This window comes from Anomalospiza imberbis, chromosome 2 (genome assembly GCF_031753505.1).
Source record: "Anomalospiza imberbis isolate Cuckoo-Finch-1a 21T00152 chromosome 2, ASM3175350v1, whole genome shotgun sequence".
NCBI classification, from domain to species: Eukaryota; Metazoa; Chordata; class Aves; order Passeriformes; family Viduidae; genus Anomalospiza; species Anomalospiza imberbis.
The window spans coordinates 76,360,423-76,374,016 of record NC_089682.1 but is presented as its reverse complement, the minus strand read 5'-3'; the positions used below and the strand labels follow the sequence as shown (position 1 = coordinate 76,374,016).

The 13,594-nt window shown below is 50.0% G+C and overlaps 2 protein-coding genes across 9 annotated transcripts in view; one reads left to right on the top strand and one right to left on the bottom strand.

Moving 5' to 3' along the window:
* ING4 (inhibitor of growth family member 4) overlaps window positions 1–13,594 on the bottom strand; it is a 111,562-nt gene that overhangs the window by 82,697 nt on the left and 15,271 nt on the right. The window lies entirely within an intron of this gene.
* Window positions 1,014–12,726, top strand: COPS7A (COP9 signalosome subunit 7A). 5 transcript variants are annotated; one of them, XM_068182920.1, is made up of 8 exons: window positions 1,014–1,253; window positions 1,333–1,408; window positions 1,942–2,030; window positions 2,105–2,307; window positions 2,784–2,889; window positions 3,244–3,395; window positions 3,536–3,601; window positions 12,557–12,726. In XM_068182920.1, exons 1-7 carry the CDS (start codon window positions 1,092–1,094, stop codon window positions 3,573–3,575), a joined length of 828 nt encoding a protein of 275 aa, XP_068039021.1. In that variant the 5' UTR covers window positions 1,014–1,091; the 3' UTR covers window positions 3,576–3,601; window positions 12,557–12,726. The 5 variants fall into 5 exon arrangements, with proteins under 5 accessions (XP_068039021.1, XP_068039020.1, XP_068039019.1 ...); XM_068182919.1 differs by having other exon boundaries at window positions 12,537–12,726; XM_068182918.1 differs by lacking the exon at window positions 12,557–12,726 and adding an exon at window positions 3,881–4,366.

Here is a 13,594-nt window from a genome sequence, read left to right as displayed (position 1 = left end):
AATACATAAGTACGGTGCTTTGCAACATAAGATTTTTTACATTTACATATCCCCAAAACACTACCCAAAATAGTGAGATCTTAATGGTGTGAAAGCAGAAATGAGAGCGATGTGTGGGCACACACAAGGTATTCCATGCACCTCTTTTAATTCTGGTGTGGTGCTTATAGAACAGATCATTGATATGTGAAAAACACCATGCCATATAGTAGTGCATCTGTTTTCTCACCAATTATTTCAACATTAATCACAGAATCACAGAATGGTTGGGGTTGGAAGGGACCTTAAAAATCATCTTGTTCCAACACCCCTGCTGGAGGCAGGGAGGTGTGCTATTAGACCACGCTGCTCAGAACACCATCAGTCCTGGCCTTGAACGTTTCCAGGCGTAGAGATGAAGAGTAGATGTTCACCAGACCGGCAAGACCCATAAATATGTGGATATTCCTCTGGCATTGATTGCCTTGTTGGGACACATCTCACTATGGCTGAGCAGCTTGGGGGAGTTTTGACAGAGGATGGGTCATGAAAAATAAGAGAACAGCGAACAGACGCTGCATGAAAACAGAGCGGAATGGAGTTGAGGACTGGCTGGTGCCTGTGACCAGCAGGGCCAGGGCTGGGGACCAGCAGGTGGCCGCAGACCGCAGCCTGCGCTGGGACATGAACGCTGCCGTGGCAGGATGACACGGGCGGCCGGGAGTGGCCGTGGGTGGCCGGGAATGGCCCGGGACGGCCGGGGGATGCGGCGGAGGGACGAGACGGCCGCGGGACGGACGAGGCGCCGCCGCGGCCGGCAGCGCTCAGCCCCGCCAGCGGGGGGCGCCCTGGAGGCGGGACTGCGCCGCCGCGCGGCTCCCGGTCCGGCCAATGGGGAAGCGGCGGGGGCGGGACAAGCCGCCGGCTCCGCCAATGGGCGGCGGGTGCGCGTCACACGCGGAAGCGGCCGCTGCGCGCCGGCGGTGTCGGGCGGGTGCGCGGGGCCGGCCGGGAGCGGCCGGGCCGGGGCTGCGGGGGGCAAACGAGCGGCCGGGCCGGGCCGGGCCGGGCCGGGCTGGGTCGGGTCGGGCCGGGCCGGGCCGGGCCCCGCCATGGCGGCCGAGGGGAAGGTGACGGGGCAGAGCCAGGAGCAGTTCCTGCTGCTGGCGAAGGCGGCCCGCGGCGCCGCGCTCGCCAGCCTGATCCACCAGGTGTTGGAGGCCCCGGGCATCTACGTGTTCGGGGAGCTGCTGGACATGCCCGCCGTCCGCGAGGTGAGGCCCGCCCGGCCCCGCGGCCCCGCCGGGCCCTGCCCGCGGCCCGGCGGCGCCGCCTGACCCTGTGTCCCCGCAGCTGGCCGACAGCGAGTTCTCCCCCGTGTTCCGCCTCCTCACCATCTTCGCCTACGGCACCTACGCGGACTACCTGGGTGAGGCCGGGCGCGGCGCGGGGGCGCCGAGCCCCCCGGCCCGGTGGTGGGGATCCCGCGGGGCGGGAAACGCGCCGAGCCCCGGGGCGCAGAGGGCCTCCCTCCCCGGCAGCACCCCGTGCAGCCAGGGCTCAGCCCCCGGCCCGACACACGCCCGGTTGTGCTTTGGGCCCCAGACTAGCGGCGTACCTGGCGGAGATTAACGCTGCCATTTGCCAGCTGCCAAAGAGCATCCTGACAAAGGCGTTTCTGAGGGGCCGGGGGAGAGACTTCGATATCCATTGGGATGTGCAGACCCGCATAAATTACGCATGGGACAGCTAGAAAGGCTGAGTTGAGGCTGGCAGGAAGAAAGGCTGCTCAGAAAAGGTCTTTTGAGCTGAGAATTGATGGGGATGGCTTGGCAAGACGAAGCACCACTTGGGGGATTGGTGTGCGGACGTTTTAAGAGACGGGTGTGGTACAGATGCTTCTGTGCAGAACTGGGAAACGAGGCATAAATTCCAATATCCCATTCTTTCCCCTGACAACAGCTGAAGCAGCAAACCTCCCTCCCTTGACAGAGGCCCAGAAGAACAAACTTAGGCACCTGTCAGTTGTCACTCTGGCTGCCAAGATCAAGGTAGTGGCCCTGTTTTTCCTGAGTTCTCCTCCCACTGGGATTATCTTGTGCTAGTTACCATCATGTTTCCACAGTGCATCCCTTACTCAGTGCTGCTGGAGCAGCTGCAGCTGAAGAATGTCCGGCAGCTGGAGGACCTGGTGATTGAGGCTGTGTATGCAGATGTGCTGCGAGGGAGCTTGGATCAACGGAACCAGCGCCTGGAGGTGGATTACAGCATTGGGAGGGACATCCGGAGGGAGGAGCTTAGCACCATCACCCGCACATTGCAGGAGTGGTGAGGAGGAAGCCCCCAGTACTTACACCCAAAAAAGGTTGCAGGAGTGGCCAGTGCCTTCCCTGGATCCTTTGTGTGTTGCTAAGGGTGGGTGGTGTTGGGAGGTGACCTACTTGATCCCCTTTCCCATACTCCAATGGAAAGTAATTTTCCAAAAATAACTTCCCAAATTCCTCTGTTTGTGTCTAGAGGGGTGATGGGGATGCAGCAGCCTTTACACAGGGCTGGCTGCTGGCAGGAGGCTTCCTGAGTGTTTATCTGTAGTTCTTAACCCAGCATGGCTTTGCTACCTGTTCCCCTCCCAGATAATAACATAATTCCCTGTGTTATTACCTCAGACTCCTGCCCCTGTATCTTCCCTGCCTGGCGTAGCTGTCGCCTCCCAGTGTTTTTGGAGTTGAAATCTGCTGTCTTTCACGTTTCCCTCTATGCTGTGCCAATTCCCTGGCCTGTTCAGTTGTGGGTTTCCTCTCCAGGTGCCAGGGCTGCGAGGTTGTGCTGTCGGGCATCGAAGAGCAGGTCAGCCGGGCCAACCAGCACAAAGAGCAGCAGCTGGCCTTGAAGCAGCAGATCGAGAGCGAGGTGAGTGTGTGCAGCAGGGAGTAACCAAAGCCCCTCGCCTTAAAACAACTAGAGCCAGTACCCTGTGGTTGTTACAGTCTTTGCTGAAGTGAGGCATTGCCTTTTCCCTAGGCCAGAGCCCCCTAGGGACTTGTGTCTGAAGAAGAGTTCCTAAATCATCTTAATACTCCTCTGCAGTGCAGGGGCCTGGACAGATGTTGGCTCTTTAGCTTGATGTGAGCTTGCAGCTCGTAGCTCCAGGGCTTCCTTTAGAAACAAATTTTTTAAAAATCCAAAGTGCAACTAAAAAAACCCGTAGCCAAAAAGCCCCCAGCTTTGGGAAAGCCGTTAGTTCCCACTTTGCTGCTATTGCAGGTGGCAAACCTGAAGAAGACCATTAAAGTGACAACAGCAGCTGCTGCAGCAGCCACGTCCCAAGACCCAGAGCAGCACCTCACGGAGCTCAGGGAGCCGGCCCCTGGCACCAACCAGCGCCAGGCGAGCAAGAAGACCTCCAAAGCCAAAGGGTGAGCAGTGTGGGCAGACAGAGCGTGTGTGTGTGGGAACATCAGTGCACTTTTCTCTGTGCACTTAGGAAGGAAGTGAGATATGAACCTGAGTGTCCACTTTGAATTTTCTTTTTCTTTTTTTTTCCCTGTGCCCACAGGCTCCGGGGCAGCACGAAGATTTGGTCTAAATCAAACTAGTTGGATCTCCCTTCACAACTGGGAGGGTGAGAGGAAGAGATTTGGGGATTGGAGGGGTAGCAGGGGTTCCAAGCGTGATGCTTCTGAGCTCTTCTCTGAGATCCATCTTGCCAACTAACTCTCCTGCATGTTTGTTCTCTTTTCTTTCTTCTTCACCGACCTTCCAGGCAGTGTCTCCCTCCTTTTCATCACAGCATTTCACACTCTGAGCTTCGGGTTGTATGCGTTGCTGTTTCCCCAACCGCTCGAGCCCCCGTCGCCACGGCCACGTGTTTCTCTCTTTCTCTCTCCCTGTCTTTTGACAGGTCAATTTCAGGAGCCGTAAAGGTGTGACAGTCACCTTGGCACGCACCCCCAGGGCATCACAACAGCTTGGAAAGAGGGTGCTGGTGCGCAGCAGTTGTTTTGGCTCTATGAGACCCCCTGGGATACTTTGCTCCAGGACACCGTCTTTGATTGTTTAATCTTTGTTTTGCTAGGTGGGAGGGTAGTTTTTGAAGGGATTCTTTTAAAAAATATATATAAATATATTATAAATATATATAAAACAATAAAAATATAGATCTATGGACATATCTATACAAACCTGCGCTCCTGTGGGTGGCATCTCTTTGCCTTGTACACCAGTTCTGGAGGTTCCAAAATAAGCTGTGATGTTAAGAGCTTTTGTCCCATTTTGGGGTGGAATATCCTCAAAATACGAGGTTCCCTTTTCAGAGGTAGTGGCACAGTATCTCTATTGGGATGAGAGTCCGTAAAACAAAAATGAATCATAAATCTTATTTAAAGTGTTTCTTGTGTGGTTAATTTTCTTTTAGACTTTTCAAAAGGTGATTTTCAGGTAGTCTCAGAGGAAGGTGCAGAGACTGAGAAAAAAGTCCTTATTTGTGTCAGTACTGTGTGTCTTGTGATCCTGGACAGAATGGAAAGTGATGTGGGGACTTGCCTGACAGGTGAAGGTAACAGAGTCAATGCCCACTTGTGTGAGTTCTCACAGGATAGATGCTGCACAAGCTGTTCTCGGGTGGTGGTGATGTCTGGTTGGAGAAAAAATCCAAATCAGTGAAAGTGACTACTGTGAGATGCCCAGGAAAAAAACTTAACTTGGATTCTTCAAAGGATGCCTCCTCGAGGCTGGCTTGGAGCCGAGTCAGACGGGTGTCGGTGTCACACTGCCTCTCCATGACATGTAGCTGATGTAAATGTAAATTGACACCATGACTCCCACCCCCGCTTGGTTCTGCGCCTTGTGCCAAGACTAAAATTTGATTTCCTGAACCTGTGTTTCTGTGCGTGAGCAAACCATGGAAAAAAATCCAGTGAAGGAAATCTGGGAGCTTTGTCTCTATGGGACCTTGTTGGGTTCACTGGCTGGGGTGGGTTTTCTTCTGGGTCAGCTCCCTGTGCAGACAGGTGAGAGTTGGAGCTGAGGCAAGGTAGGTGTGAGCAAGTCTTGTGAAGGGGCGGGGGGTGAGTCTGTGCCTGTTTTGGTGGTAGCAAGGTGCCATCTCAGATCTCAAATCCCACAAAATGCAGGTTTAATGCAATAGTGCTGCTTTGCTAATTCCAGGCTGCTGTAATACAGCAGTGACTGTCAGTGGGAAAGCCCTGTCACCCGAACCCATGAACTCCTAAAACTTCCCAGCAGCTTTGTTTGTTCCTCTGTGTGTGGTCGCAGGGCTGGGCGTACCAGCTGGCTCTGCTGGGGACAGGGATATGCCAGCTCTCCTGGGGTGATGGCTCTCACTGGCTGGGGTCTCCCAAGAGCTCAGGCAGCCCCACACCTTCCCCTCTTCTGTTGCACGAGGCGTTGAGCACCTTGGCTGTAGTTTCCTGACACAGAAGTGCCAAGTAGGAGAGTTGTGGTATGAAGCTGTCCAGATGGGAGACACAAATCTTGCTGATGGAGCACAGGAGGGGATAGCTGGGCCAGGATTGTGTCTGCCCGCCTAGAGAGACCTGACGAATCTGGGAGTCTCCCTGATGACTCCTGTTCTCCATAAGTTGTTGGGAGGGATTGTGATTTTGTTTAAATCACCTGAGCCTTCTTCCTTCTGCGTCACATCACCTTCATCTGTCTCTGTCAGGGAGCAGAGGCGCTGCACTCGCTGCGTTCACGGATTGTCTGCAGAAACAATAACGTCCATGTGTATCAGATCTTCAGCTCCTGGGAAGGGCTAGTTTGGAGCCAAGGTGCCAACAGGGGAGGAGATAGCTGTCAAGCACCTGCCAGATGTCTGGCACCTCACACCCTTTGAAAGATTTGCTGCTTGCAAAGCCATTGGGGTGCGATCAGAAAGACTGAGGAGAATGGGCTTGGGATGGAGCTGAGCAGCCGGACACAGCACGTGTCCCAACAGCCACTGGCTGACGTCCAGCGGGAGCTGGGCTGGAGCAGTGTCACCTCCAGGGAGAGCTGAAGTTACCAGTACTGGAGGAGGATATTTGTGTCCTACAGGAACCTGCTGCTTAGGAAGAGACCTGTAACAGCTTTTTGCCCCGAGTGGCTCATCTCCTTTCTGCTCTGTTGGGCCTTGCTGTCTTTAACCAAACTGTGGCTATTAGATACAAAGGGCCCGTTTCAATGCCCTGAATCCACAGTTTAAATCCAGGCTGCAGATCCCAGGAGTGGAGTTGGAAGCCAGCACAGAGCGTTCCAGGCCGGTTGTGTGTGATAACGCTCGTGTGACGCCCTGTGCAGCAACGGCCGGGCCGAGCAGTGCCTGAGCTCTGTGCCACGTACCGCCATCAGCCTTGGGAGCACAAATTCCCCACGCGGGTGACAGCAGCCAGCATGTGGACCAGCGTGGGTCTGGCAGGGCTCACCACTCCAGCCCCAGGCCGTGCTGAAGCCCCAGACTGGGATCATCACAGCTCAGTCACAGCTGGCACAAGTCCAGCTGAGTCCTTGTGCCACAACTTTGTTACATGACAGCCGGCTCCCCACCATGTCCCAGGGTCAGCTCCGCCCTCTGGGAGCAGCATTTGCCATAGACTGGCTTTGCTCCCCCTTCCCATTTGCCTGTGTCCCCCTCTCAAGGCTGGCTCTGTTATGGATTTTAGGAGAGTTTGGGATTAAACACAGCTCTGAAAGTCTTCCATTTTGTTTACTTTTCAAAGGGAGCACCTTTTAAGACCTCCATTAAGAAAAGGAAAGCTGGAGGTAGCACATAAAATTACTTCAGACCTTTGGTAGGACTGAAAAATAAATGAGAGAGTTGCAGTGCAGAATGAAAGTATTGCTGCAAATTGCCTTGCTGGATGGCAAACAGAGGGCAGGACAATAGGTTTGCCTTTGCCCTTCACCTGAAAACCACGGTTTTTATTTTTCTACTCGCTTCAGCCCTGACTCTGAATTTCAGCTGGAGAAGATGTGAAGATTAATTAATTAGTTAACATTTATAAATCACTTTGAAGATGGCAAGAGTGATGTAAGTACTGAGCATTATTATAAGTTTTCATTTTTTAATGTCTTTATGTTTTAACCCATTTTTTTCCAAATAAAAGACCAAGAAAACAGACCAAGGAGAACAGAAATACCTGGACACATTAAGCCCTGTGAAGGAATCAGGTTTAGGGGGCTGTAGAAGAGGGTATGAGAAGAGAAATGTCCATCCCAAAATGAGGAGCAGGAGATCTGCCATCCCCAGCACAGAAAGTCTAACAGCTCTTGAGCAGTGATTCATTGCAAACCCCTCTTTGGGTACCTACATGAGGCTTTCACATGGGTTCAGAAAAGGGAGGAGGTAGGAGAGGACCTGAACTGCTCTATCACTGATGTCCAACTTTTGCCAGCCACCTCCAGCTGCCCCGTGGCAAGAGGTAACCAGGGATTGGGGTTAATGTTGGTAATTACTGCATTCTTGGGACACAATTTCTTCTGGGGAACTTGCTGCTCCCCTTCTTGAAGGTTGTGAAGGTGCTGGGCAGCTGCTGCCAGCAGCTTGGCTTCTGCAGCAGTGCCCATCTGTACCTGGAGGGTGGGGAAAAGTGTCACAGCCGAACAGACACCCTACAGGACTTCTCTAAGGTACTCCCCATCCTGCACTGCTCTGTGCCAAGGTACCTCTGGAGTCAGAGATGGTCTTCGTGTGCTCAAAAGGAGTCAGTATTTTATTTACCAGGGTTGCTGAGGCTGCCCTTGCCTCTGTTCTCCAGAGGAGACCTTTGGCAGGGTGGTTTGTTTCCTGAAGAATGATGGGCTGGTGTGTACACAAGTGCTGTTACACATTACCAAGCCTCCTTTGCGCCAGTGACACTGGCTGGGGGGCACATCTCTGGACAGCAGGTTTCCTCAGGCCTGTCTGAGGGGAGCAGGGAGGATGGCAGCCCTGCCCAGCAGCAGGACATGTGCCCACCACCTGCATCCTCCTGTGAGCTCCTGATGCCAGCTGAGGAGTGGTGCTGCAGAGGCTGTGGCCATGCTAGCCAAATTGCATCTGCTGGTCTGCAGGGTGATGATGCATCTGTGTGGTCCCCCAGAGCTCCATGCTGGGATGCCTTGCCTCTCCTCCACCAGGGCAGTGGCTAAGTGCTCCTCTGAAGGCCCTTTGTGCCAGGTGGGTGCCCACAGTCTGGTCTGTTGGGAGAGCTGGCACAGAGGATGTGTGTCCCCCTCTGCTGCCCGGGGGCTGTACCTTTGTACAAAGGCCCCCCATAATGGCAGCCCCTGAGGGCTGTGCCTGCTGCTTGCCACAGCTGGATCATTCTTCCTGGGATGAAGCCCTGCCTCGGCAGGATTCTGATGCGGAACAAGGTAGAGTAGTCAGAAGAATCTCACAGTTCATGTCAGCTGCTGCAAATGCATCTCTCAGATCTCTGACATCCTTCTTGTCTTCTTTGTATGCCCTGGAATAACTGCTCATTTTCCTTCTGTGACCCCTTTCCCTTTTTGCCATCTGCTCCATGGGAGTCTGTCTGTGTTCCCACCTGCAGGGCTCTTCTTTCCTCATCCCTTTTCCTAGTACTAGTCACTGCTTAGCTGAAATACTCGTATAAAAACCACCTGTTTTCTCTACTGGTTCCACAGGCATCCCATCTTTTGGGTGCTTTTCTCTCATCTTCTGCAGTTTTCCAGGAGCATCCCTCTTGATCCAATGTGGAACTAGGCTGGACTATTGTCTGCCTCCTCTGCTGGTGGCAGGCTCTTCTCCTGCCAAGGAAAGGAGTTCATTTGCAAAAATTCTTTGTGCAGTGTGCAATTATATTCCTGTTGTGATGAATTCAATAGGCAGCAAAATGTCAGCTGGATTCGAGAGCTGTGACCCTTTTACAGTAGCAAGAATGTTCAGAATTCCTGTAGCACTTGTGCACGTGTTAAAAACTGCCCTGCACCCTCCTGTTCTGAGGACAAGTAAAGCCCCAGCCCCTTCAGATCAGGAGAAAATGTTTCTGGGGAGGCTTTGCCTGTATCGGCCTCTGAAATATTTAGCACTGGTTTCAGGATGTGGGAAGATGGATGATCTCTTTGGTGGGAGCAAAAGCAAGAAGACTCAGGGTGACCGAGTGTGATCTCTCACCACTATGGACTCACAATCTCTTGCAAAAGCTTCTCAGGTGCCAACCCCAAACTGGTTAATTTTCTTGTCCCCACTAGTCCCCTTGGCAGGCTGCCCCAGAACCCAACTGCTGTAATGGTTAAAGTTTTTTAATTTCCAGCTTAAATGAATTCACAGCGAGTTGAAATTCTCTCGTGCCTGTGCCAGCCTGGCTCTAGCTGAAGCTGTACTTCCTCCCTGGTGTTTATTTCCCTTGAGTACAGACTTCACTTTGCTTAACTAACCAAATCAGTCCCCTCGTGCACTGTGAGCTCTCCTTACTCTCTTACTTGCTCTTCAAATAGAGTGCAAAAGTGCTCTCTTACCTGCACTTCAAATTAAGCTTTCTTGGCTAGAAATGAGCACAGTTCTCTTCCACAGGTGAAGTCTGAGCAGCATCTCTCAGGCGCAGTAACACACACCTATAGCTACCAGAAATGCCTCCTGGATTGCATGTCTTCTCCTCTGGTGATCCAGAGTATTTCTTCTTTTCTGATGGTTATAATCAGAAGAGCTCCAGTTTATAGCTAAAATCTTAATTTTAGGTCCTATGCTCAATTTCCCATTCACTTTGTGCTACAAACTTTAGCCCTTTTGCTGTTACTGACACCTTCAAGGCCACTTACATCCTCCTGTGTGATACCCTCATCCAATTTGGCAATGTTGCTGGGTTTTATGTATTTACTCAAGCATTTATTCTTTTGCAATCTTTGTTCTCCTTTTCTGTCATAAGTAAGGGATGGAAATTGTGAGGCTAGTGTCTAATCTTCCAGCTTACCTCTGGACATTACATCACCAGCAGTTGGAGATAGGTAGTGTCTGTTCTATTTCCCTTCCTTTTATTACCTTTTTCCCCCACGCTAAGTTTGTATTAAGTGCCCTCAGGATTTAAAAAGCCGTCCAGATGTGAGGAGATGGCGGAAGTAATAACCAAAGTGAAGTTTCCCCATGGAAACAGTTTTTGAAGTGTTGTCTTTAAAAAGGAAAATTCCCAGGAGGGAAAAAAAAATCCCAGTTACATTTAAGACAGGACTGAAATATAAAATTAAGTCAATTTTTTTGAGTGTTATGGAAAGTAAAAAAATACTGCAAATCAAACAAGTCTGTTTTAAGTTATACACTGGATTAAGGTCTATTTTAAATCCTTTTGTTCTCCAGCACTGGAACCTGTAGGATTTTACATTCCAGCCCCATGGCAGTGCCTGTTTGTTTCCTGAGCAAACCATTGTGCCCACAGAGAGCTCTGTTTCCTGCAGCTCTTTGTGGTCCCACCTGCTTTGAAGCCCTTGTCAAGTCAAAAGGTCTCTTCTTGCCCTTCCCACCTTTCCCTTCAGTCTAGCCCTGTGCCAGTCTGTTTCCCTCTCCTACTCACAGATTTTTGAAGCCCAAAGGAACTGGTATAATCACATGGCTTGGCTTCTCAAGTGGCCAAGAACTCCCTCGCCCTGTTCCTGTGCCTACTCCCCAAATTCTTTTTGGGATACCCCATGGGGTTTGGAGTAGGGGGAGCTGGGAAACGGAGGTGTCCTCTGCTGCTCTCACACAAGGTCTGCATTCATTCCCAGTTCCATCGTGAGGTCGCTGCAGGTTTTCTGCTGGGCTGAAGAGCCCTCTGCTGTCAGAAGCCACATTCCCATTTAGGTAACACCAGCCTGTGCTCCAGTGGAGTGAATTCAGACACAGGAGTTCAGTTCACTTTAACCTGTAGTACTGGGCAGTGTTTCCAGGCTCCAAGTCATCCTTGTTTCACCCTTCTGGAGTCTTCTTTAGTTTCCTTTTTAATGTCCAATACCCAAATTTCCCACAACTGGTTCACTACTCTGATATACCAAATTGATCAGAGGGATGGAGCACCTCTCCTACAAAGAAAAGCTGAGAAAATTAAAGAGAATTTGGATTGTTCAGTCTGGAGAAGATTTTGGGGTGACCTAATTGCAGCCTTCCAGTACCTGAAGGGAGCCTACAAGAAAGATGGAGAAAGACTATTTACAAGAGCATGTAGTGACAGGAGAAGGAGGATGGCTTCAAACTGAAAGAGAGCATGTTTATGCTGGGTATTAGGATGAAGTCCTTTACCGTGATGATGGTGAGGCACTGGCACAGGTTGCCCAGAGAAGCTGTGGGTGCCCCATCCCTGGCAGTGTTCAAGGTTGGATGGAGCTCTGAGCCACCTGGTCTAGAGGAAGGCGTCCCTGCCAGTGGCGGGGCGGGGTGGGGGACTGGAACTGGATGATCTTTAAGGGCTCCCCCAGCCCAAACCATTCGGTGATCCTTCAAAGGGGAGAATGTTTACCTCTGTTCTTGATGAACACAGACTAATGCATCCCAGTGTAACCCATCTGCACAGAGGAAGAATTATGCAAGTACCATTCATTTCCTTGGTTGTCTTCCAATCCCAATTCCTTTTGGAGTTCTCCATTTTGAAAGAGCACAGACTATGTTTATGTCCCTGGGTGAATGTCTTTTCTGCATTCAGTGCAGCCAAAAATACCTACTGTTTATAAATAAACGCACCAATAGTTACTGACTGTTCAGTACATCTCATCTTTTTCCAACATTTATTACTTTCATTGTTCTTTGGATCCTCTGAAAGCTTAATCAGCACTGGTTTAATACCTTCTTTCAGATCATTAATCAAGTTACTAATGAGCATTAGTTTCAGAACAACATCCTACTGGAAATAATTTCATATTCTACAGTCTCTTTTCCCCCTCATTACTTGAAATCTATCAGTGAACTAAAATTTATAATATTGGCCTTTTTGTTGTTTTAATAATTACTAACTTATTTTACTTCAGAACATAGTCTTGTGTGGCCAGATAAAATACCTCGTGCTGATGCAACCTTTGACTCTGGGTTGCTGTAGTGCCTTTGTTAACCCAGCCCATAATTTAATCAGAAATTATCGCAGTTGTTGGACAGGAACAATTTTGAGACGTGAGATCACATATTATAAACACTGAGACATAAATGCTTGTTTTTAAATTTAATGCATTTTGCATCTCTTGATTCATTGTCAGTTTGCCTGGTTTACAGGTGTGGATATCATCTCATTTTTTATTTACGAGTATTGACACCAGGTTAACTTTCCCAGACCTCTTTCTCTCCAGTATTCTACAGTTCCCCCAGTATTTTACAATACTTCAGAAAGTACAGTGAAAGATGCACAGACCTTCAGGGCTACCCACAAAAACATGTAAGGACAAAGTTCCTAGCTCCTAGCCCTAATGGGTTTTATTTTCAAGATATGTTTTCAATTATGGAAAACTGAATATACAACAAACAAAACCACCTAAGTTTCTGGTTTATTTGCGTGTAGCTAGTGTATTCTCCTCCAAGGTTATGCTATCCAACTTCCTACTAGTGTTTCCAGCCTCCCTTCACCTCATTCTACCCACCTCCCCTTCCCTCTGTCTCACTTCAGGTGTCCTACTTGCTGCTTAGGAAGATCCAGTAGTACCGCTGAACTGCCCTGATGTGGTGCTTCAATTCGTCCAATTTGAAGGTGACAGCTATGGGAGGAGGAGCAAGAAGGGATTTTGTCTCCCTTGGATGGATAAGGATGACTTGTAACCACATCCTGCCCATCTGAAATAAATACTGTTTGATTTTCATGTTTAGAACATCCAGCCTTCTCCATCTTGCTGGCACAGCTATCAGAGACATTTCAGAAATGGAAGAGTCTCATCCCAGCCTTTCCCATGCCCTGATACAGGAGGTAGATTGCTTTTAAGGGCAAACCATTTCACTTGAAACTGTAACTCATAGGAAAAAATTAACCCCAGGTAGGTGTGTTCCCTTCTTTGGAAAAAAACCCTTGTTCTTTCTGAAGCCAGAAGTGCATGTACCATGTCAGCCTGGGACAGGCAAAGGGCTCGCCCTCTCAAAATACTTCCCCTATTTCCTGGTTTGGGGTCTCTAAAACTCTCCCCTGGGCTCCTGCCTTAACACAAAGTTTTCCTCTCACTGAAGTCCTTTCCCATATTCCTAGACCACCAGAGCCTTGCTGCCCCTGGAGAAGGCCGAGACCTTTGGAATGACTGTGCAGCAGTTAGCAAGGCTCAGGCAGCCAGGTAAATCCCCCTCCCACTGCTGAGTGCAAGAGTGTTGTAGATGTTGGCAAACCCAATGAGAAGAATGATGATGTCTAACTCCAGTGCAGAAGGCTGAATGATTTCTTTATCATAATTATGCTCTAATACATTAATATACTATATAAAAGAGGATGCTAAAAACTACATGCTACTTTCTCTATCATATCTCACTAACTCACAACTCGTGACCCTGTTCTCCAGAGTCCAGACACAGGTGGATCCGATTGGCCATCAGACCCAAACAATCCACCGTGATCCAACCAAGCGCTCACTCCAGATAAACAATTCTCCAAACATATTCCACAAGAGAAAATCAAGGAGCAGAAATAGAAATTGTTTTCTCTTTCATTTCTCTCTGTGCACCTTTATAAAAATCCTGAGAGAGAGA